The sequence below is a fragment of the Malaclemys terrapin genome, chromosome 1 (assembly GCF_027887155.1).
Source record: "Malaclemys terrapin pileata isolate rMalTer1 chromosome 1, rMalTer1.hap1, whole genome shotgun sequence".
NCBI classification, from domain to species: Eukaryota; Metazoa; Chordata; order Testudines; family Emydidae; genus Malaclemys; species Malaclemys terrapin.
Window position 1 is genome coordinate 308546404 of NC_071505.1, and position 22782 is coordinate 308569185.

The 22782-nt window shown below is 40.6% G+C and overlaps 1 protein-coding gene across 2 annotated transcripts; it reads left to right on the plus strand.

Annotated features, from left to right (window-relative positions):
* The first annotated feature begins 817 nt into the window (after nucleotides 1–817).
* Nucleotides 818–3689, plus strand: GPR12 (G protein-coupled receptor 12). Of its 2 annotated transcripts, none has more exons than XM_054015602.1 (2): nucleotides 818–1012; nucleotides 1754–3689. In XM_054015602.1, exons 1-2 carry the CDS (start codon nucleotides 818–820, stop codon nucleotides 2771–2773), a joined length of 1215 nt encoding a protein of 404 aa, XP_053871577.1. In that variant the 3' UTR covers nucleotides 2774–3689. The 2 variants fall into 2 exon arrangements, with proteins under 2 accessions (XP_053871577.1, XP_053871586.1); XM_054015611.1 differs by having other exon boundaries at nucleotides 948–1012; nucleotides 2019–3689.
* Nucleotides 3690–22782: the final 19093 nt, after the last annotated feature.

Here is a 22782-nt window from a genome sequence, read left to right on the forward strand (position 1 = left end):
GGGCTGTAGATGGGGGATGCTCAGGGAGGTGGGGGGCTGTAGCTGGGGTGGGGGTGCTAAGGGAGGCGGGGGGCTGTAGATGGGGGATGCTCAGGGAGGCGGGGGCCTGTAGCTGGGATGGGGGTGCTAAGGGAGGCGGGGGGCTGTAGATGGGGGATGCTCAGGGAGGCGGGGGCCTGTAGCTGGGATGGGAGAACAGGGAGGCGGGGGGCTGTAGCTGGGATGGGGGTGCTAAGGGAGGCGGGGGGCTGTAGATGGGGGATGCTCAGGGAGGCGGGGGCTGTAGCTGGGGTGGAAGAACAGGGAGGCGGGGCTGTAGCTGGGGTGGGAGAACAGGGAGGCGGGGGCTGTAGCGGGGATGGGGGTGCTAAGGGAGGCGGGGGGCTGTAGCTGGGGGATGCTCAGGGAGGCGGGGGCTGTAGCTGGGGTGGGAGAACAGGGAGGCGGGGGCTGTAGCGGGGATGCTCCGGGAGCGGGGGGATGGGGACTCGGAGCGGAGCACCCGGCGCTCGTGCCTCGCGGGGCGCGCAGACATCCCCTCATTAGAGCCCTCCCCCCAGAAGGTCGTCTGGGGGCAGGGACTGGTGCTTCTGCGCCTGCGCACCAGAGAGCAGCAGGTGTCTCCCTGTCAGCGCGTGCCTCAGCTCCTCCCCACCAACTTGGGTCCGTGCGCGCGCCGCTCACGCGACCCCTTTCCTCTGCTGCCCACGTGCCTTCGGCTTCTCTTCCCGCGGACTGGCAGCGCCGCACGGCGCGCGCCCCCGCCTCTGTTCCTCTGTTGTGCGCGCGTGCCTGCGCCTCTCTCTGCCTCAGCCCCATGCACCAGGCACCGCGTTCAGGGGCCAGCGCAGAGGGGATTGCACCTGCGCTCCCTACTGCACAGCCAGGAGCTGGTACTGCCGCCCCCTCCCCGTGTCTGTGCAGTGCAAACAATGAGCCTGCCGGGAGCAGCCTGCCCTGCTGCATAGAAAGGACCTGGAGACCCTCCTCCTCCAGCAGGGGAGAAGCCAAGGTGACCACCATAGAGGGCTAGTCCCGCTGTCTGTCTGTCACTGTCTGTTTCCATCCGTCTGTATGAGATTGTGTTACCCTCGCACAGATGCTTGCATGGCATTGCTCTGTCTCCCCCACCTCATCACCTCCATTGCTATTAATTCAGGACCAAGGATGCTCTGCAGGGTAAATATCCCCCAGCCCGAATCTCCAACTGAGGTAGATAGGACGGTGGCCCTCGGGGTTAAAAGAATTTTGCTGTATTGTCTGCTCCAGGTTTGAATCTTGAGCATTCTTAACAAAACGGTTAAAAACCCTGATGTTTAATTGCAAACTCAGCTGGTGACTTGTGATTTTATTTCATGCATCATGCAACAATTGCTCTTTTTCTGTATTTAAACTCATGTGCTGTGGGTTTTGTTTATCTTGTTAAACCAAAACACCTTTCAAACAGTTCTCGCTATGTTAACGGGGTTTTATTTCTTAGTTCAGTACTATGTGTCCATACCACATTTCACTTGTTTTCCTCTTCCATTTAATGAAGAAAATCTCTCTAGTTACTTCATGTCCTGTTTTTTTGTTTTCTTTAAATAATTTTAGGCAATTTTAAATTAAGTATTTTTCTTCACCATTTGTGCTGTCACGTTTATGTAACATGTGCCTGCCTGCATATGAGATTCATAGAAATAGCTAAGGTATTGCATGTTCTTGAATTCACTAGTACTGTATCTGAACATTAAAAAATGTCTTTTCATTGAAGAAGACAGGGGTTAAAATGAATGAAGATCTGAAGGTTAATTTAAGCTGGCTGCCTCAAGATCACTTAGAAGCCAGCTCTCCAGAGAATATCTCAACTGCAGTCTCCTCCCTGATTCCTGTCGTAGACCCAGAACCAGAGCTCATAGTAAACCCCTGGGACATTGTTTTGTGTACTTCAGGAACCCTTATCTCCTGTGAAAATGCCATTGTGGTCCTTATCATTTTCCAAAATCCTAATCTTCGTGCCCCCATGTTCCTTCTGATAGGCAGCCTGGCACTTGCAGACCTCTTAGCAGGAATTGGATTGATCATCAATTTTATTTTTGCCTATCTTCTACAATCAGAAGCTACAAAACTGATCACTATTGGACTGATTGTTGCCTCTTTCTCTGCATCTGTCTGCAGCTTGCTGGCTATTACTGTTGATCGTTACCTCTCATTGTATTATGCTTTGACTTATAATTCAGAAAGGACTGTCACTTTTACTTATATCATGCTTATTTTGCTCTGGGGAGCATCTATCTGTATTGGACTGCTGCCTATAATGGGCTGGAACTGCCTCAAAGATGAATCCACCTGCAGTGTTATCAGACCGCTCACTAAAAATAATGCAGCTATCCTTTCAGTCTCTTTCTTGCTCATGTTTGCTCTCATGCTGCAGCTCTACATTCAAATTTGTAAAATTGTGATGCGCCATGCCCATCAGATTGCCTTGCAACACCATTTCCTGGCCACATCCCATTATGTGACCACCCGAAAAGGAGTGTCTACTTTGGCCATTATTTTGGGGACCTTTGCTGCTTGTTGGATGCCTTTTACACTCTATTCTTTAATAGCAGATTACACGTATCCTTCAATATATACCTATGCCACTCTCCTGCCAGCCACCTACAATTCCATCATCAATCCTGTAATATATGCTTTTAGAAACCAGGAAATACAAAAAGCATTTTGGCTCATCTGCTGTGGCTGTATCCCTTCTAGCCTGTCTCAAAGAGCAAGATCACCTAGTGATGTTTGATTAACAGCTATGAGGACTTTATTTAGCATTTTGTTTTTCAGAAATTCCTGCAACAATCTTTGGTTAGATATATTCCTTAGATTGTACATATCTAAATCATATTCAAGCCACAGGATGCACTGACCCTTTTGTAAAGAGAAAGCCCATTAACCGAAATGAACTCAGTGGTTTAAGGAAGATTTCCAAAATCAAAATGATTAGTGTTCTTTCAAATTATATTGTTGCTCAGGTTCTATGAATAGACTAAACCGGTCATTCACATTCATTATGATTCTAAGTTAACTTTATTAATTACAAAAGGTAGACTGATGAATTATAGCCTTTTTAAAATAGTTTATGTGTTTGAGCTCAGTTATACTACATGATTTTTCTGTTGTCAGAAATTCTCTCTCTTCTTAGCCTTAGTGAAACAGTAAAGAAGACTATGTCATTGGTTCTGTTAACATAAACTAAAATGTATATCATCAATTTAAAATAATGACCCAATAACTATTGTTTCATTTGGTATTTATTGTAAGACTTTCTGGACCATTAATTTGCTAAAATGAGGAAGTACTTGTGCAGGTTTACTGTTTTATATCTCAGTATAAATTGATCAGTATTTTAAAATGTTACCTATTTTCTCATGAGTTCTAGATAGATGCTAGAATAGAATATACGTTTCGTCTTTACTACTGCTTTGTTTCTTTTCAAAAATCAACTATACATTTTTTAAAATATAGGACATCAGGGCCTATTGTAACATTGATTTTTAAGCAGAATTCCTCATTTAAATGATGGAGATTTCTACTCAGAAATCTATGGCACAATATGGCCTCTAGGAATTATGCATTGTAATAGGTGCAGCATTTTAAGTTTCTTTGACAGATTAATATTTTCAGAAGTGTATAAGGAAATATTTAATAAAATAACTTGCTTAAAATAGTATATTTTTAGTACCTACAGTAAATGGTTCCCTAAAGGTTGCTATTGATACACAAGTGTTATTTCATGTTCTCATTGTTCTGCTATGGTTTCAGATTCTGAAGTTTGAAAATTCTTTGAGCATGTCAGGTGCATAATTGTATGTAGCAAAAATGCCTACGGAACATATTTTCTGCTATTCTAATAATTTAATCTTTGAGTCCATCACATATTATGATGCTCAGTACTATATGCATATCATTTCACTTCATTCTAAGATAATACTCCTTGTGTAAAAGGCAAAGCTTCCTTTCATGAATGGTTTAATTTAAGCTGCTTCTGATCTTTTCCCTGAAGCCACATTAGAATTATTAGAACAAAAATGTTGTTTTCTAATAACAAGGTTGTATTGATAGAAGAAAAAGCTTACTGGAAAAAAACACACCTGATTTTGGATTTCTTTGTTAAACTTGAGGTATATTCTCATATCAGTGAATGGGAATTTATAGTAAAACTTCCATTAGTGCTGATGGAAGTTACATGTATAAATGCCTAGGCACCAATATGAGGGTGTAGTCCCCTGAATATCAAAGTAAATATACTATATTGTTGCTTTAGTATCTTCCATTATAGTTTAAAAAAAATCTCAAATTTTGATGAAAAATATACCTATACAGTATAGAGAGTATACACTACTATACTGCTGCCACTCAATCTTTTCAAATGGTATCTTTCCTTTCGTTTAAACTTTTGGAACACTGTAGCTTTTGTGGCAAACTTCTGTGACATTAATAATCCATATGCTATACCCAGAACTAAATTTCAAATGTGAGTCACTTGTATATTAGCAATAATTTATTTTGGTTTCAATGCCAGATTCAAATTCCATTATTTACTTGGTTCATGATATCTGGCTATTACTTTGCATTAATCTAATCAAATTTAATATTGTATGGTGGCGACCTTATCTTGACAGGACTGTGCTCTTGCAACTCCCGTTGGCTTCAGGTGTTAGGAGTTCAACACCCACTGAAATCTCCCCTCAAACTATATAGGATATTTGTGTTCTTAATCTATCTCTGAATATTAATGAAGTTCTAGTAGTTACCAGTTTTCTATTGTTTATAAGAAATCATCACTTCATAAATACATATGATGTATATATACCTGATTTTTTTATATATATCTATACACACATACATACATACATACACACACACTCAAAGTATCAAATATTGGAAATTATTGCTAGGATCATTTGTTAACATTTTGAAATGAATTATGCATAAGGGTCACAAATGCTATTTGCTTGTTAACAGACACAGATAAGACTTGTTAAAACTATACAAACAAAACCTACCCCTCTCTTCCTCTATCCTTTCCTTGAGTTTGGTCAGTTGCATCAAAGTGCCAATAACTGATCAGGACAAACACCTACAGTTGTGACTAAAATTCTGTCCCAAGAGTAATTCTGTCCCAAGAGTTTGGTCCACTTCTATCTAGGTACTAATATGCCCCTCCATTACCAGAGTATCTGAGCACCTCACAATTATTTTTGTCTTTATCCTCACAACAGGTCTGTGAGGTAGGGAGGGACTATCATCCCCCGTTTACAGCTGGGGAACAGACACTCAGTGACACCCACTGACTTGCCCAAGGTCACACAGGAAATCCATGGCAGAGCATAGAATTGAACCTCAGTCTCCTGTGTAGCAATCTAGTTCCCTAACCACTGGACCATCCTTCCTCTTCTCTTGCCCCCCTTCTCTTCCAGTCTGGATCATGCCTTCCTGTGGCAAAACCCATAGCATGGGGCTCTGGAGAAGAAATCTGTGATTTCAGTGGTTGTTCCATCAGAGAGATTCCCACCCCGTTGCCCAAGTAGCCCGTTGTACTTACCAACAAATCTGGCAGATCTCCAGAGATCTGTAGGAGGCCACAGTTGACCACATGGAGGCTGTATGCCTCTGCACTGGCTCTGGTCTGGTAGGAGGGTTCAGCAGAAAATATCCAAGGATGCCAGAGGGGGACAATGTGGATCCCCCACCATAACCATATCCTCTCCTCTGCTCCTGGCTTATCTGATGTTCACCTCCTCACTCAATGTGGAACTTAGACCTGTAGATCAGCCAGGGAAGAAACTACACTCTTCTTCCATCCAGGATCAGAGAGATTTGTACCAAGAGGGTCCTCTTCACATGCAGATCTCAGGACACCATCTGGGCTGAATTTAGGATAGAGATGGATTAAAATTACAGAGTAATGTTTAGATGGGGCAAATAGTGTTTCTACAATCTAGCCCTAAGTGAGGGGCAGTGCCTGTAGGTGCACTGCTTCAGAAACAGGCCAGCAATCAAATTGTGACTTCAGAGCCATTACCTTGACTTGATGTTACTCTGGTCACTTTAATAGCTTGAATGATCTGGACTCTCTCTTATAAAGATGTTCTTAAACTCAAAAGGCTCTTCAGTATTAGTCCTGATAGAGGCCAAAACTCTGCTTGAAGTCAGTAAGTTTGGCCTATTTAGGACTACAGGGTTGAGCCCAAAATTATGTAACTGTAAAACTAACAGTCCTGAGGTAAATACTGCATAATATACAACTGAATGACCTTGTGTTCAGATCTGCGTATTAAACACTTGCCTCACCAGATTCAGTAGTTCAACAAGAAGAAACGCTTCTTAAAAGCCAGTTGACTCCACAGAAATAGATGGTTCTGTTCAACATTCTTTTCTAGTTTCTGTATCTAGACAGTTCTGTCTTAGGCCACAGTTCTGCAAATTGTTCCATGTGGGCAGAGCTCAGCACAACATGGAATCCCCCTGAAGTTAGTGGAACTCCAGACAGACACAGGGACCTGCCCCCACTGGATAACCTGAAGGAACATGTAATATTGAACAATACTAGTGCCAGAGGGGTTAAATTGACCATTCTTAGCAATATTGGGATTCTTCACAGCTCAGTCATCAATTCAAGTGTTTTTAAAATGCACATGCATAATTTAATTAAAAGAATGTTTACTTTGTTTTAAATTATTAAAATGCTAGATCTATTGTTAGTAATAAGTTGTATCTTTAATGTTGAAACCTTTTGCAGCCCGTGGTTTGTGTACCCAACCTAAAAGCTTTTGCTATTTTTTTTATTTTTCCTAGCATTTAACATTTTAGCAATAATGCAAAAAAAAAAATGCTTTTGTTATAAGAGCAATAAAGTCCCAATAAAATACAGTTTATATAAGCTGTAGAGTCAAAGCAATAGTGAGGAAGCAATAAAATCATTAGATAAAATAGTGTGTTTCAATAAGCAAATCTCACCTGTGCAAGGACTTTATGTAAGTAGAATTCATACTTTACTGTTAGGCACTGATTACAGTATTACATGGGACATTGTTTCAGGCTGGTTGCATTATGATCATTGAAGTTATTGTGTTGAAATTTTTGTGGATAACTGTTTATCTCAATTTTCATATCCTGAATTCTTAATATTTCCAAGACAGCATTATGTTAATGTAATAGGTATTTCTATGGAATGTATTCTTTTATATCATTTAAAATTTAGTTTATAGAACAGTGTTAGTATAATTTTAATTATATGCAGAGTTTCAAGTTTTAGGTTAATCTAAATAAAAAATCATAGGTTTTCACAAGACCTACACTGAAAGTACCCCAAATTTACAATGTTTGCAATGTTGAAAATAGTGGAGCTTCCAGAGGACCATAGAGATCAGATTATCCATGCTCATTGGCCGCTGAACCCCAATTTTGGAGTATGAAAGGCACATGATTTTGGTATAATTGAAGAACACATCCTCCACCTCCCCCATGCCCAGCCCTGTTTAAAGCAAGCAAAAAGCTCTACTTTACAGTGTGCAGGGGATGCTGGCACCCCATCATTGCCTGCTTCCCATATCTCTGTAATAGAAGTTAAGTGGTGTAAAGGGCCTTGTCCCATCCCTCATCACGGAGGGGCCTAATCTAAAACTTACTGAAGTCAGTGGATAGTCTCCCATTGTCTTCATTGGGTTTTCGATCAGACTCAGGTTGAATTTCACCCCCAGCTCATTCTTTTCTCATTACCTCCTTTTCCTCCCTACTATAGTTACTAAATATTTCACATAGTGATATCCAAGACACCAATTGTTTCCCTGTGTTTAGAATAGAAGATAATGCTGATAGCTCAGGTACCATCCAAAAATAAAAAAAGTAATTGCATACATAACAATGTGAAAAGCTTGAAAGCAAAAATAGGAGAACTAGAATGTCTGGCAATGGAAAGAGATTTTAACATTATGGGCATTTAGGTGCAATGGAGAAAGGAATGATATACCTGGCTGTATACTATATAGAAATGGACAGACTAAGTAACAGAGGCAGAGGATTATCACTGTGCCAGAAAGGCTGAACAGCATCTCATGAGATCACATTTCTGGCCATACAGAGTATCTTACTGGATGCAAATCTTAAGTGTAAGAATAAAAGTACACTGTTAGGGTACCACTGGCCTCCTGATCAGGAGAAAGATATTGAGAGCACACTTTTGAGAAGAATCAAAGATGCAATTAAATATAACAAAAGAGTAGTAATGGGTGACGTCACCTATCCTCATATAGACTGGTTAGATGTCACATTGGAAAGAGGTTTAGAGCAGTGGTTCTCAAACAGGGACCCGGGGCCGCAAGCAGGTTTCAGGGGGTCCGCCAAACAGGACCAGTGTTAGACTTGCTGGGGCCTAGGGCAGAAAGCTGAAGTCCCACTGCATGGGGCTGAAGCGTGGGGCTCTGAGCTCTGCCACCTGGGGCTGAAGCAGAAGCCTGAGCAACTTAGCTTTACAGTGCCCCTTGTGGCATGGAGCTCTGGGCAATTGGCCCGCTTGCTACCCCTTAACGCCGGCCCTGGCTTTTAGATGCAGAAAACCAGTTATTGTGGCACAAGTGAGCCATGGAGTTTTATAGCATGACTGAGGAGGCCTCAGAAAGAAAAAGGTTGAGAACCCCTAGTGTAGAGAATCAATTTCTTGTCAACTTAATTGATCGTCTTCTTAGAACAGCCAGTTCTAGAGCACATAAAAGGCTATTCTTGAAATAGTTCTGAGCACTGTACAGGAAATACAAGGAGTAACTAAAATTGAGCTAATATATAAATTACCCATAGTGTCTAAACTCCTTCCATTTTCCTTTCTTGTTCATCTGTGTGTACATGTCCACTTGCTTCCTCTTCAGTCTAAGCTTTATTGTTGCTGTCAGTGTTAAACACCCTAAAGGAAGAGAATATACAAGGTCTCTCCAGAGCAATATATGAGGGTGGTGTCATTAGGCCAGTACATGAAACAGGGCCATAAAGTGACCATCCACAAAAGAGTGGGACACAAAATACAGTCAAATGCACACAGTAAACAGATTGAAAATATAGAGCCAAGTTAAAAAATCATTAATCTTTTTCAGCTATAGTGATCTTAAGAGTTTCTTTCAACAATAGTGGAGCAGATCCAGGCTATTTCGAGTGTGTTTGTTGCCCTAGACAATTGGGCACCAAGATGGCAAGTGAAATTCAGTGTTGATACATACAAGTTACTGATAGGAAGGAATAATACATTGGAATACATCAGAAGGAATAATTTGAACTAATCACCGTCATTCCTGGGTTCTAAATGACTTGCAACCCCTCATAAAAAAAAGAACTATGGGTAAGGGGGAATTTTTGTCAACAGCTCAGTACAAATGTTGGTTTAATGCTCCAACAGTCAAAACTTGTAATGCTGTGTTCAGTTTTGGTCACTAGCAGTTCAGAGATGTTCAATGAAAATCATTAGAGATTGAAAAGATTAGGGCTATTTATTATAGAGAGGAACCTAACAGAGACATAATAAAGGCATACTAAATAATGAGTGCTAGAGGGAAGATTAATCAGGCATGCTTATTTTCCCTTTCTCATAATACAAGAACAAGGGGACTTCCAATGAAATTGAAAGGCAATACATTTGGAAATACTTGTCCAAAGTAAAAGTAGGTGAAAGTAACCTAATAGTAACCTGTGGAACTGACTGCCACAGTATATCACTTAGGCCCAAGAGTTTATCATTATTTTTAAAAGGATTAGCAATTGTATGGACAAGGACCTTCATATTTACATAAGATGAAATAAAAAATATCAAGGTATATAAGTCTTTATAGTTCAGATAATTATGCAACTACTAACTGCCTGAAATTAGGGTAAAAGCATTTCCCATTAGCAAGCTATTCTGCAACTGTCCATTGTGTGGACTCACACCTTCCCCTAACGCATATGGAGTTGTTGGAAATAGGATACTGAACTAGATGGACTACTGGTTTGATCTAGTACAGCAATTTCTATGTTACTTTGTTCTTATGTAAGTCAGTATAGTACCTACTGGTGAATATGACTTTTAACAATGACCACCATAGCTGCATAAATGTATAGCTGCAAAATGCACAAATGCGATTGCAAATGAGCTGCCACTTTTCTGAAAATTTGACATGGTGGGTTGTATTTTAATTATGAATAGCCTTGATCCTGCAATCCTGACATGCATAACTTCAGTTAAAGTCAGTGCGAGTTTTCTGCCAATTTAAGAACAGGCACAACAGCAGATTATTTTTTAGGGTGCATTATAATACATTCCTATTTCTTCTGAAGAAGAGATGAGCCCTTAACTTTATTGTAGTTGTTTCCTTGAAAGTGATTTTAAATGTGCTACCAAACATATTACATAATAAATGCCTATTATTTCAATTCTTGCTGATCTTGTAGGCTTAATTAGCCCTAGCCTTCTAGATGAGATGAAGTAAATATATCGTAAAGTAAAGGGCCAGCTTCAGGCACAAGGCACCATGAAGTAAATATGTCGTAAAGTAAAGGGCCGCTCCAGAGAGGTGCAGCATGTCCAGGTATTCGGCAGAGTCCCTCACTCCTGCTCGTAGCGAAGGACCTCCCGCCGAATTGCCGCCGCAGATTGTGATCACAATCACGGCTTTTTTTTTTTTTTTTTGGCTGCTTGGGGCGGCCAAAACCCCGGAGCCGGCTCTGAGTACAAAACCTTCAGTAATAAGGGAGAAAAAAACCTGAACATAGCCAATTAGACATTACATTCAGCCTGATGAGACTCAAAAGAGAAGGTAACTGACCCTCCAAAAAATCTTGTTACAAATAAGTATTATAATACTTACGTGAAACAAACCCTTTCAATGTTATTGAAGTTTTTCAGTGTAATATTCAGCAGTATCTAGGGTCCCAAGGAGCACAAGTCTCATTGAAAATTAATGGAATTTGCAATCCTCAATTCCTTAGGTACTTTTGAAATTCTCCCCTCTGAATTGCCTATTTTGTAAACTAACTAGTTTTTATGCAAATATTAAAAATAGTAATTGTATCAGTGTATATTTAATCAAACATAATATCAGGTTTATCAATATCAAATTATTTTAATTAATTTTAAAGTTCATTTTCAACAGTGCTCAGATTGAAAAAAGCCAACAAGGACAATATCTGCAAGAGCTGTTTAGTCTTGTTTAATGTAATTTCTAAACAAAATAATTCATCGTATAAACAAAATAAAATATAAAACTGCATAGTACTATAATGACAGCTACATATTATGTGTTTGAGTCTCCTCTCACTTACATCAGCTTTATGCCGGTGCACTGCAATTTTAATGACTGCAATGGAGTTACTTTTTATTTACAGCAGTGAGAGATCAAAATCTGGCCTCATATCTTTAGCTCCAAGGATCTGCCTTTTTATAATTCAGAGGTATCATAATCCTACATAAGTAAGGGATCTACATTCTTACATTTGAAAGCCAAATGGTAGTACTTGTATAAGTACATCCAGAAACTTTTTTTAACAAAATAAAATACTTTAAAAATTAATTCACTCATTTTCAAATTTCCCAAAGACAAATGGGAATTTAGATAATTGCCTGTATATTTATGATTGACTATTGCTTCTGCAGTTTGCTATAACACTTTCCTATATGTCTGTAGCAAATTTACAGTGAAAAAAATCTGTATCAGTGGATGTTTTTCTTGCAGGAGATATCTGTTTTAATTGCAGGGAAAAGTTCAAGTGAATTGCTGCTGTATTGTTTATATTTACATTGGTAGTATGTTCTCATCCTATTTAATCCTAAACTGCAAGGTATCCTACAACTATTTAAAACTGCAAGGATGTCTCGGTAAGGGCCTGATTCTGGAGTCCTTACTCAAGGAAAACTGCAATTGTATATTAAACACAAAATTCTAAGGACTCCACCCTGCAAGGTGCAGAGTGCTGCTCATCCTGGAATTGGAGGTGTGCAGCACCTTTTAGGATTGGAATGCAACACTAATTATATTTTCAGAAATTCAAAAAAAGTAAAGCTTTAATAAATCTTTTACATATACAAACTGACCTAAAAAAAACCCTAAATCCACTCTTCATTTTAATTGCTCAGGCAGTAAAACAATTATATATAGTCTGCTTTCTTGAAAGGACAGAAAAACTGTGTTCTAGCACATTTTGGTATCCCATCAGTTTAAACTAGATCTGTTGATTAATCACAGTTTTAATTGCACTGCTAAAAAGTAGAATACCTATTGAAATTTAGAATATAGTTATGGATGTTATTCTACATTTTCATATATATTGATTCCAATTACAACACAGAATACAAAGTGTACAGTGCTCACTTGGTATTTTTATTACAAATATTTGCAGCGTAAAAATGATAAACAAAAGAAATAGTATTTTCAATTCACCTCATACAAGTACTGTAGTGAAATCTCTTTATCTTGAAAGTGCAACTTACAAATGTAGATTTTTTTGGTTACATAACTGCACTCAAAAACAAAACAATGTAAAATGTTAGAGCCTACAAGTGCACTTAGTCCTACTTATTGTTCAATCAATTGCTAAGAGAAACAATTTTATTTACATTTAGGGGAGATATTACTGCCTGCTTCTTATTTACAATGTCACCTGAAAGTGAGAACAGGCGTTTGCATGGCACTTTTGTAGCTGGCATTGCAAGGTATTTATGTGCCAGATACGCCAAACATTTGTATGTCCCTTCACCATTCCATAGGACATGCTTCCATGCTGATGACGCTTGTTATAAAAATAATGTGTTAATTAAATTGGTAACTGAACTCCTTAGGGGAGAAGTGTATGTCTCCTGCTCTGTTTTACCCTTGTTCTGCCATATCTTTCATGTTATAGCTGTCTCGGATGATGACCCAGCACATGTTGTTTGTTTTAAGAACACTTTCACTGCAGATTTGACAAAATACAAAAAAGGTACCAATGTGAAATTTCTAAAGATAGCTACAGCACTCGACCCAAGGTTTAAGAATCTGAAGTGCCGTCCAAAATCTGGGAGGGATGAAGTGTGGAGCACACTTTCAGAAGTCTTAAAAGAACAACATTCTGATCCAGAAACTACAGAACCTGAACCACCAAAAAAGAAAAACAACCTTCTGCTGGTGGCGTCTGACTCAGATTATGAAAATGAACATGTGTCAGTCCGCTCTGCTTTGGATCATTATCAAGCAGAACCGGTCATCAGCATAGATGCATGTCCTCTAGAATGGTGATTGAAGCATGAGGGGACATATGAATCTTTAGTGTATCTGGCATGTAAATATCTTGCAACTCTGGATACCACAGTGCCATGTGAATGCCTGTTCTCACTTTTAGGTGACATTGTAAACAATAAGCAGGCAGCATTATCTCCTGCACATATAAAGAAACTTGTTTGTCTGAGCGATTAGCTGAACAAGAAGTAGGACTGAATTGACTTGTAGGTTCTAAAGTTTTACACTGTTTTATTTTTGAATGCAGGGTTTTTTTGTACATAATTCTACATTTGTAAGTTCAACTTTCATGATAAAGAGACTGCACTATAGTACTTGTATTAGGTGAATAGAAAGATACTATTTCTTTTGGTTTTTACAGTGCAAATATATGTAATAAAAATAATAAAGTGAGCACTGTACACTCTGTATTCTGTGTTGTAATTGGAATCATTATACTTGAAAATGTAGAAAACATCCAAAAATATTTAAATAAATGGTATTCTTTTATTAACAGCATGATTAATCATGCTATTAATTATAATTAATTTTTTTAATCGAGTGATTAAACTCGATTAACTTTTTAATCGCTTGACAGCCCTAGTTTCAACATATCCCTTCCATGTCATGGGTAGCTGAGGTGTGATCAGTGGACACTGAGACCAACAGTCTAATGGGATTCAAAAAAAGATTGGAAATGTATGACTAATGAGAACATCCAGAGTTACAGTGGCAACGGTTTAAAAAAAAAAAAAAAAAAAAAACACACAGCCAAGAGTCTGGAAGGGATATGAACCCTCTTGCTTCAAGAGGGTTGGGAAGAAATTTTCCCCATAACTGCCTGCTATGTGGTTTCAGACACAGTTAGTACTGCTCACTGTTGGAGACAGAATACTAGAGTAGATGGACCAGTATATGTAGTTTCTGTGTTCCTGCATGCAGCCTTCCATCATCACATCTCTGTCTCTCACTAGGAACTTAGATAGCCGCCATCACTACAGCATCTGAGCCTAGCCTTTAAAAATAGAAGTAACAACAATTTTTTTATACACACACACACACACACACACACACACACACACATATATATATTATACACATACATACACAGAGAGTTTTCAGGGAAAAACCCACAGAAAGGAGTAAATCTTAAATCTCTGCATCTTGGGCCCAATCCTGAGAGTCATCAATTGTCCTCAGTTCCCACTGAAGTCTCCTCTTAGATGATTCTCAGCACCTCCTAGGATCAGGCCCATTAAAGCCACAAAAAACTCAGACAACGCTCCTTTCAGGGAAGTGGCTATAGGAAGGGGGCAGGGACCTGGCCTTCTCAATAGGAAGATACCCTAAGATCTGCCAGGAACATACTATTTTGTGGCATTGGAATGTGGGGAATCAGTATGTTGAATCAGTCCCATTTGTGCTGCTCCCTGACTCCGTCCTGCAGCTTGGTTTGCCCATTTCAGATCTGCGCAACCATTGTTACAGTAGTGCTTATATGGATCTATAAAATCACATGGAATGAGTGCAGAGATGTTTCTGCAGACCTGATAGGAATAGGGGATCATACTTCACTTGACTTTCCATGAATTCCTGCTCCTTTCTTCTGTTTCCCACCCCCTCCGCCCCATTTTGTGCTTCCTGCCACTGCAAACAGAGAGCTACATCAGACCTATGGTGCTCAGTGCGACAGTAGACATGTTCAGATGTGTGGCTTTCTACACAACAGCTCTTCCAACGTGGGTAGCGCCTTAAACATACAGTTATCTACTTTCATTTATTCTGGGTGTTCCTAGAGAAGTAGGAAATGGGTTGAGGAGAAAGCAGAAATAATTTAATGGTGTTTGCCAAAATATAGGATAGGAATACAATTGCAGATAATTTTACTAAGCTCTATAGTATAAATCAGAGTGCAATAACAGGCCTATGGGGCCTATTCCCCAGTGCTCACACAAAGCCTGTGAAAGCCCTGCACGTGCATTGGGGGGCAGAATTTGGCTTTGTGCGTATTGGGCCTGATCCAAATCCCATTGAAGTCAATGGGCTTTTTATTTTGCTTGTTACTTTTAGGAGTATGTACAGTAGACCTCTGTCCACCTTTTATTCTGTACCCCTTCTTTCTGAAGCAGTTTGGGGTTAAAGCCTACAGTAGTTCCTCCTTTTGTTTTCTCTCAGCTTTACGGTACTTGCAAAAAAAACTATGAAAGTTGATAGTAAATGGGTTTACAAACAGAAATTTCACAGCACATAAATATTAAGACCGTATCTATGACATCAAGTTTAACGCTAGCCCATCAGTTTAGAAACCCCTGGGCTAATAGAATCATTTTACAATTTTCTAGAGTTATATACATGCTCACTAACCAGATCCCAGGGAACATTTCTTTTCACTACCATATGCAGTAAAAAAATATTATGTATAATTTACTGTGCTTGTCCTCTTACATACATTCAATAGGACAGCATTCCTTAAGAAACTGAATATAATTCACCAAAAGACATAATATTGGTGACTTCAATATGAGCATTACATACTGTATTGTGAAATGTTTTAGCAACAGCAGCTGCATGGAGATGCTTTCTGAAATACACATATCACTAGGAGCCAAACAGCTTTAATCCCAGTAGTTTGAATTTTTGCATGAATTGCTTTTGATATTAATTCCAATTATTGGCTTAGTATACAAAGACCTGTGGTTACTTAGACTGCCTAATTTTTTAAATTGTGGTTGAAATTTGAACCATAGGTTACTAGTGTGTAAAGAAATTTACAAATTTTAAAATTTTATGTGTTTCCTCCAAGGTAAAGCTTTGGACTGCAACTACAGCTCTTCTTGTTGTATACATGAAAATGATTTAATGCACTTTATTTAAATAAAAATGGCACAATTCTCTATTTATAAAATGTTACAATTGCACTATGCTATAAGAATCAGTTACTAAATTTAAAATTGTACAGTTTTGTAGTCTACAGTGTAACTGCTTATTCATAAATGATTGAAACAATTAGGTCTGTTTCAGTTAATGTTAATTTTATATGTGGTACATGTAACAAATAAATTTTCCTTTGTAAAAATGTTGTGTATGTCATCATACTGAATGGATTTTATCTGTCTTCATTCTTTTTCCCCACAGAAAAATAGTCGTGCTTTTTTAAAAAAATTAGTTAATACATACACAGCAGATACACAGGGTTATCAAAAGGTGTTTGTATTTTTCCAAAATTCTAAGGATCAAATAAAAATGGAGAAGACCCAGTTGATGCCCATAGAACTACTGACAACCTGTGTTCAAAAATCTAAGTTAGTGTCATTTTACACCGGTGAGCCAGAAGAAGGTAAAGTCAGGATGCGATTCTAACTTGCACTTTCTTCCACCTACTAGTTTTGCTGCTTTTCTTGCTCCGCTTCACCTCTCTTCTAACACCTTGGTATGTATCATCAAATTACACTCATACACTGTGAGCCAAATTCAGAGGGTATGTAAGATGTAATAGGTACTTGGGTATAAGTTATATCTTGGTAAGTGTAGGAGAGTCTTAATAAATGAGTTGTAAGGTTGAATAAGATGGGAAACTGTTATGAGTCCACCCAATTTAAAAATCTATTTTTACTTTTATTTGTAAATTTTCAGACAGAATGATTGTCATGTACAGTTTCTGATAATATATTTATGACAGAGAATAAACAGATAAGGTGGAACAGGTAGAGTTCCAAGTTGCCATGTTCTGGGGTACCAGAAGGCTTTTCTGTACTTCTTGGCTTCTGGTCATGGAGCAGGTCCTCAAGGAATCAATTTAGAGGAGAGGAAAGTGATCAGGAACAGTCAGCATGGATTCACGAAGGGGAAGTCGTGCCTGACTAACCTAATTGCCTTCTATGATGAGATAACCGGCTCTGTGGATGAGGGGAAAGCAGTGGATGTGTTATTCCTTGACTTTAGCAAAGCTTTTGATACGGTCTCCCACAGTATTCTTGCCGCCAAGTTAAAGAAGTATGGGCTGGATGAATGGACTGTAAGGTGGATAGAAAGCTGGCTAGATCATCGGGCTCAACGGGTAAAGATCAATGGCTCCATGTCTAGTTGGCAGCCGGTTTCAAGCGGAGTGCCCCAAGGGTCGGTCCTGGGGCCGGTTTTGTTTAATATCTTTATTAATGATCTGGAGGATGGTGTGGACTGCACTCTCAGCAAGTTTGCAGATGACACTAAACTAGGAGGCGTGGTAGATACACTAGAGGGTAGGGATCGGATACAGAGGGACCTAGACAAATTAGAAGATTGGGCCGAAAAAAACCTGATGAGGTTCAACAAGGACAAGTGCAGAGTCCTGCACTTAGGACGGAAGAATCCCATGCACTGCTACAGACTAGGGACCGAATGGCTAGGTAGCAGTTCTGCAGAAAAGGACCTAGGGGTCACAGTGGACGAGAAGCTGGATATGAGTCAACAGTGTGCTCTTGTTGCCAAGAAGGCTAACGGCATTTTGGGCTGTATAAGTAGGGGCATTGCCAGCAGATCGAGGGACGTGATCGTTCCCCTTTATTCGACATTGGTGAGGCCTCATCTGGAATACTGTGTCCAGTTTTGGGCCCCACACTACAAGAAGGATGTGGAAAAATTGGAAAGAGTCCAGCGGAGGGCAACAAAAATGATTAGGGGTCTGGAGCACATGACTTATGAGGAGAGGCTGAGAGAACTGGGATTGTTTAGTCTCCAGAAGAGAAGAATGAGGGGGGATTTGATAGCAGCCTTCAACTACCTGAAGGGGGGTTCCAAAGAGGATGGAGCTCGGCTGTTCTCAGTGGTGGCAGACGACAGAACAAGGAGCAATGGTCTCAAGTTGCAGTGGGGGAGGTCCAGGTTGGATATCAGGAAAAACTATTTCACTAGGGGGGTGGTGAAACACTGGAATGCGTTACCTAGGGAGGTGGTGGAGTCTCCTTCCTTGGAGGTTTTTAAGGCCCGGCTTGACAAAGCCCTGGCTGGGATGATTTAGCTGGGAATTGGTCCTGCTTTGAGCAGGGGGTTGGACTAGATGACCTCTTGAGGTCCCTTCCAACTCTGATATTCTATGATTCTATGGTCCGATTCTTCAGTCTCATTCCTTCAGTTTCCAGTCTGGTATTTCTGACTTGGGCCATTGTTCACTTGGTTTCTTATCTTTTCATATTACATATTCATTAGCTTTCTTCCAATCAGTGTTAAGCATTGTGTCTGACATAACCCACACAATACACATGTAAGCTTGTATGCACACAGCTTTTGCTGTCTACACTATACCTTTAAAGTCAATATTTCTTATCTTCTCCAAACATGGGTTTTCAGCTGATATTTACTCAAAGTTCTAGCATCACACTTGTACATTTTTAAAAGGCCTTGTCAGTAATTTTGCCTATTTCATTTTGAGGGGTGCTTTTATTTTAGGACCTTGATCATCAATTGTTCCACAAAGGAGCGCAAAGGACCCTGAGTTGGTATAACATACAAAGTGCGGGGGCGGGGGGGGGGGAGGTCAGAAGAAGTTATCAGTTGCATTAACTTGGATTCCTTCTGAATTTATTTAGGCCATGATCCTGTAATTAACTCTATGCAAAGTCAGTTACAGGATCAGAGCCCTAGATTCAGATTTGAATTTGGCTCTAAATTTGACTCTTATGTTGAATTTACTAATAGAGACAATAAAAAGATAAGGCTAAACAACCAGCTTTTCAAATTAAATTCTGAAATTGTGCATCCACCATGTGTCTTGATTTTTGTATAATTTAAATGATTCTATTTAGTATTCAGTTTCTTTTCTAGGCGCATGAGTTGTTGGGAAGAGGCAAGGATCCAAACCAAAATAGTACATTTAGTACCTTAAGTCAATGAATAAATGACCTGTGAAACTAAAGACCATTGATAGTTGTACTTATTATGAAATACCTTATTTACTTTTTATAAAATACATTTTTATGATTGTTTCCCCCTCCCAAAATAGTATTGATAGAACAGATTTTTTTAATTACCATCATTTTTGGGCATTATTTATTATTGTTGATGCTAGTGCCAATCAAGCCCATTGTGCTAGGCATTGTCAAGTCAAGTAACAAAGAAGATAGTCCTTGCACCAGAGAGCTCATGCCAGAGAGGATGCAACAGTAGGATGAAACAGGTAAATGGGGCAGGGTGGTTTGGAAGGCTTTGGTTACAATAAAAGCGTTTATCAGAGGGGGTCTCAGCTTAGAGGTCAGTGCCAGCTGGGAGTGACTTCTAAGCATTGTGCTGAGGTGGGTTTTAAGGAGGAATTAAAAGAGGATAAGGTGGCAGCTTAATGAATTTTGACAGGCAGTTTTTCCCATGCACAGAGGACAGCATATGGGATAAAGCATGCAGGTGCCAGAGAGTTAAATAGACAAGCAAGCCATTGAGGCTTGTGGTAAGTGATACATCTTCATTTCTCCCTAGCCTACTGTGACAGATGTTGCAAATGTGTGCGGTATCTTGGGAGAACATACTGTATGAAGTGTATGTATCACTGCGGGCCAGAATCATATGTATGATTGTGTTCTACTTCATGGAGGAGAGTTACCACACCTCCTTCAGGAACTAAAAGAGTGGGGAGGCGGTGATTACGGTGAATCTCTGACTTTGTAAACACCTCCAAAGAGGTACCATCCGCAAGGGAGGCTCACGTGTGCTGGTTCAAACTGGGTTTCTAGAGACAAGGAAAACAAAGGGCTTGCGGCTTTAAAAGGCTGCATTTGAACAGTCTCAGGGCCTTCATTCTGATCCAGCAAAAAGACAGGAACTTATGTCCAAGGTGGTAGCCCGAACCCGTAAAGGGTTAGACGGACTTTGGCCTACTAGGGCCCCCATAAGATTGATGGTGACCATTGGTAAGCTTTCAGCGTGTGTATAGGAACTTTTATTGTTTTTTTATGTTTTCTCTAATGCTTTTACTTTAATAATACATGTGCTTGCTTGGAGAGAGCTATGTGTAATTTTCAACTGCTGGCAGTACACTCTTCACAGCCCGTGGAAAGAAAGCAAAGCGTAAGCACTGGTCTTTAGGCAGGCTGGCTTGCTGGGGATATCAAAGTTTAAGGCAGGGAGTTATGCGGCCTTAACCCCTGCCCCCACCTCCACCTCACGGTTTGAAAGGAATGAAACAAGGGTCCCTGTGCAGAGACAGGCAACATCTGTAGACCCAAGACCTGATTGGGAACTCTTGGAGTGGGACAGAGGTGGGTACAGGGGCTGAAGTACAGGTGTAGTTACCCTGAAACTGTGACAATATGGTGGTAGCATGTATGGGATCTATGACAGTGGGGAATTGCCAGTATAGTTACAGCCACAGTGAAAGCAGGTACTGTAGACAGAAAAAGCAGACAGAAGAATCTCCTAGTCTTTTCAGGAAAGGAATAGCCCAAAAAAAAGGGTGGGTGGGTGGGTGGGGAGCAATGAACAGCTGCAAAAAGGAGCTGGTTGAGAAAAAGGCAGCTCAAATCTGAGGAATGGACAACGGCACAACTAATTGACCTGATATACTTTGAGGACCAGAAAAGGAATGATGGTCCAGGATTGCATGAAGCATCCAGCCCACTGGCAGAGAGACCAGCAGGTGGGAGAAATCTTGGAGCCAACTTCCTGAAGGGAAGCCGGGAAGACGCTGACAGAGGCAGCAACCATGCTCCATCCAGATTGAATGCACCCTTGCAACAGGGATCATGGACAGATCAACAGTTAGAGCAAGAGAGACTGCAGCTAGACAAGACCAGAATGTGCCTGGAAACACAGCTGCTTGCCAAACGGGAGAAGCAGCATCAGCATGAGCAAGAAGAGGACAAAGATCAGTAACATCAGCTCAAGATGGAGAGACTGTGACAGGAAAACCCTAATCTGGCACCAGACCCCATGTACCTGTCCCAGCAGGTGACATGGACTCCAAATTATTTCCTTGCTTTAAAGAAGGGGATGTGTTTCTAAATGCTTTTGAAATGGGATGCGAATTGAACCAGGTGAAGCGGGCGGACCTGGTCAGTATCTGGCTCTACCACCATCAGGGACAAAGACTTTAGACATTTTTGCCCACATAGACATTGAAACTATAAAGATTATGGGCTATACAAACAAGATTTGTTGCAAACGTTTAAATTGACCCCCGAAGTGTACAGGAGGAAGTTTCAGGGAGTTCAGGGGGAAAAAGGGAATATGACCTATGATCAGGGGTCCACCCAAATTAGGGATTACATAAGGAAATGGGGAACTAGCTGAGGGGTTACCATAGTCAGTGCGGCCTATGGATTAATGGGTTTAGAACAATTCTAATCACTCTGCCACCCCGTCCTAAAACCATGGTTAATTGACAAAGATCCTAGAGATGCAACCACAGCTGGGAAATAGGCAGACCATTATGTGGCTAGGAAGCCTGGGTTTGATAGAGACCTAGTAGGGATGGAATGGGATCAGAGGACAGGGATTCATTCCAAGCCAAGACCTGCACCTGCAGGGTAAGGACACCATCTCCAAGAACCTCTGGGATGGGTGGGGAAAAGTGGTATGCCATATGTGACCAGCTGGGTCACTTTGCCCAAGGTTGCCCTCTCTGCCCATGGAGGCCCAATGTGGTGCCAGAAAGGCCAGCTGCACCCCGAACTCACAGAGTTAACTGTGTGACTGAACCTTCAGAGGGAGGGAGTTACACAGCTACTCCACCAATGGCGTACAATTTTCATGCCGAGGCATTCACACCCCAAACTACTGCCCACATGTCCAGCAGCACCCTCCTGGGTGCAGATCCATTGGATCTGCTCCTGTGGGAACGGAAGGTGGAAGTTAATAGGGAGATATTCACTGAATGGAGAGATACTGGGACTGCTAAGTAAGACTACAGTTAAGACCCATGTCATGAAACCCCATCACATGCTACCAGGATGTGAAGTCTGGATTAAAGTTCCTGATGTAAAAGCCTTCGCTCTGCATACAGCACAGATTCCTATACAGACCCAAGGGTCAGATGTGTTGGTTGTACTTGTATAGGAAGACATTTTTCTTTTGTGCTTTTGGGGAATGATATTATGGCTTTAAAAGCCAAAAGGGTGAATCAGACCCTCTTAAAAGTTAGCTCCAAACTTGCATGGGACTTGTAGCCAAAGTGCAAATGGAGTAGCTGACTGGGAGGAGGGATGATGGGGTTGTATCCCTGCTGCCAGAACACAAGAGGAGAAGCTGTGGAGATGATCATGATCAAGTTACCTTCCCAGCGTATGCAACCAAATACCTGAGACTGAGGGAAGGGGGATGAGACAGTTTCCTACTCCATGGGAGTAAGGAGCCATACTGACCTGAAGGGAAATTCTCTGAGTCCTGTAGCCCAGGAACCAAAGGCAGTAGAGAGCATGGTGATGGCAGTATCTCCAGCCAAAAGTGGGGGCACTGAGGCAGCTGCAGTACACTGCCAAATCTGACACCCACTCAATGGTGGGACATGCCCAAGTAAGGTGTATGACAGCTGCTTTGAGAGAGGATGGAGGTAACAACAGCCAGGAAGAAAGGGGAACAT

What these genes read in the sequence shown, in the direction of transcription:
- GPR12 (XM_054015602.1), top strand. Translation starts at nt 818, where the DNA reads ATGCACCAGGCACCGCGTTCAGGGGCCAGCGCAGAGGGGATTGCACCT. An exon ending in CCAGCAGGGGAGAAGCCAAG is followed by an intron (nt 1,013 to 1,753) that starts GTGACCACCATA and finishes TTTTCATTGAAG; the next exon opens with AAGACAGGGGTTAAAATGAA.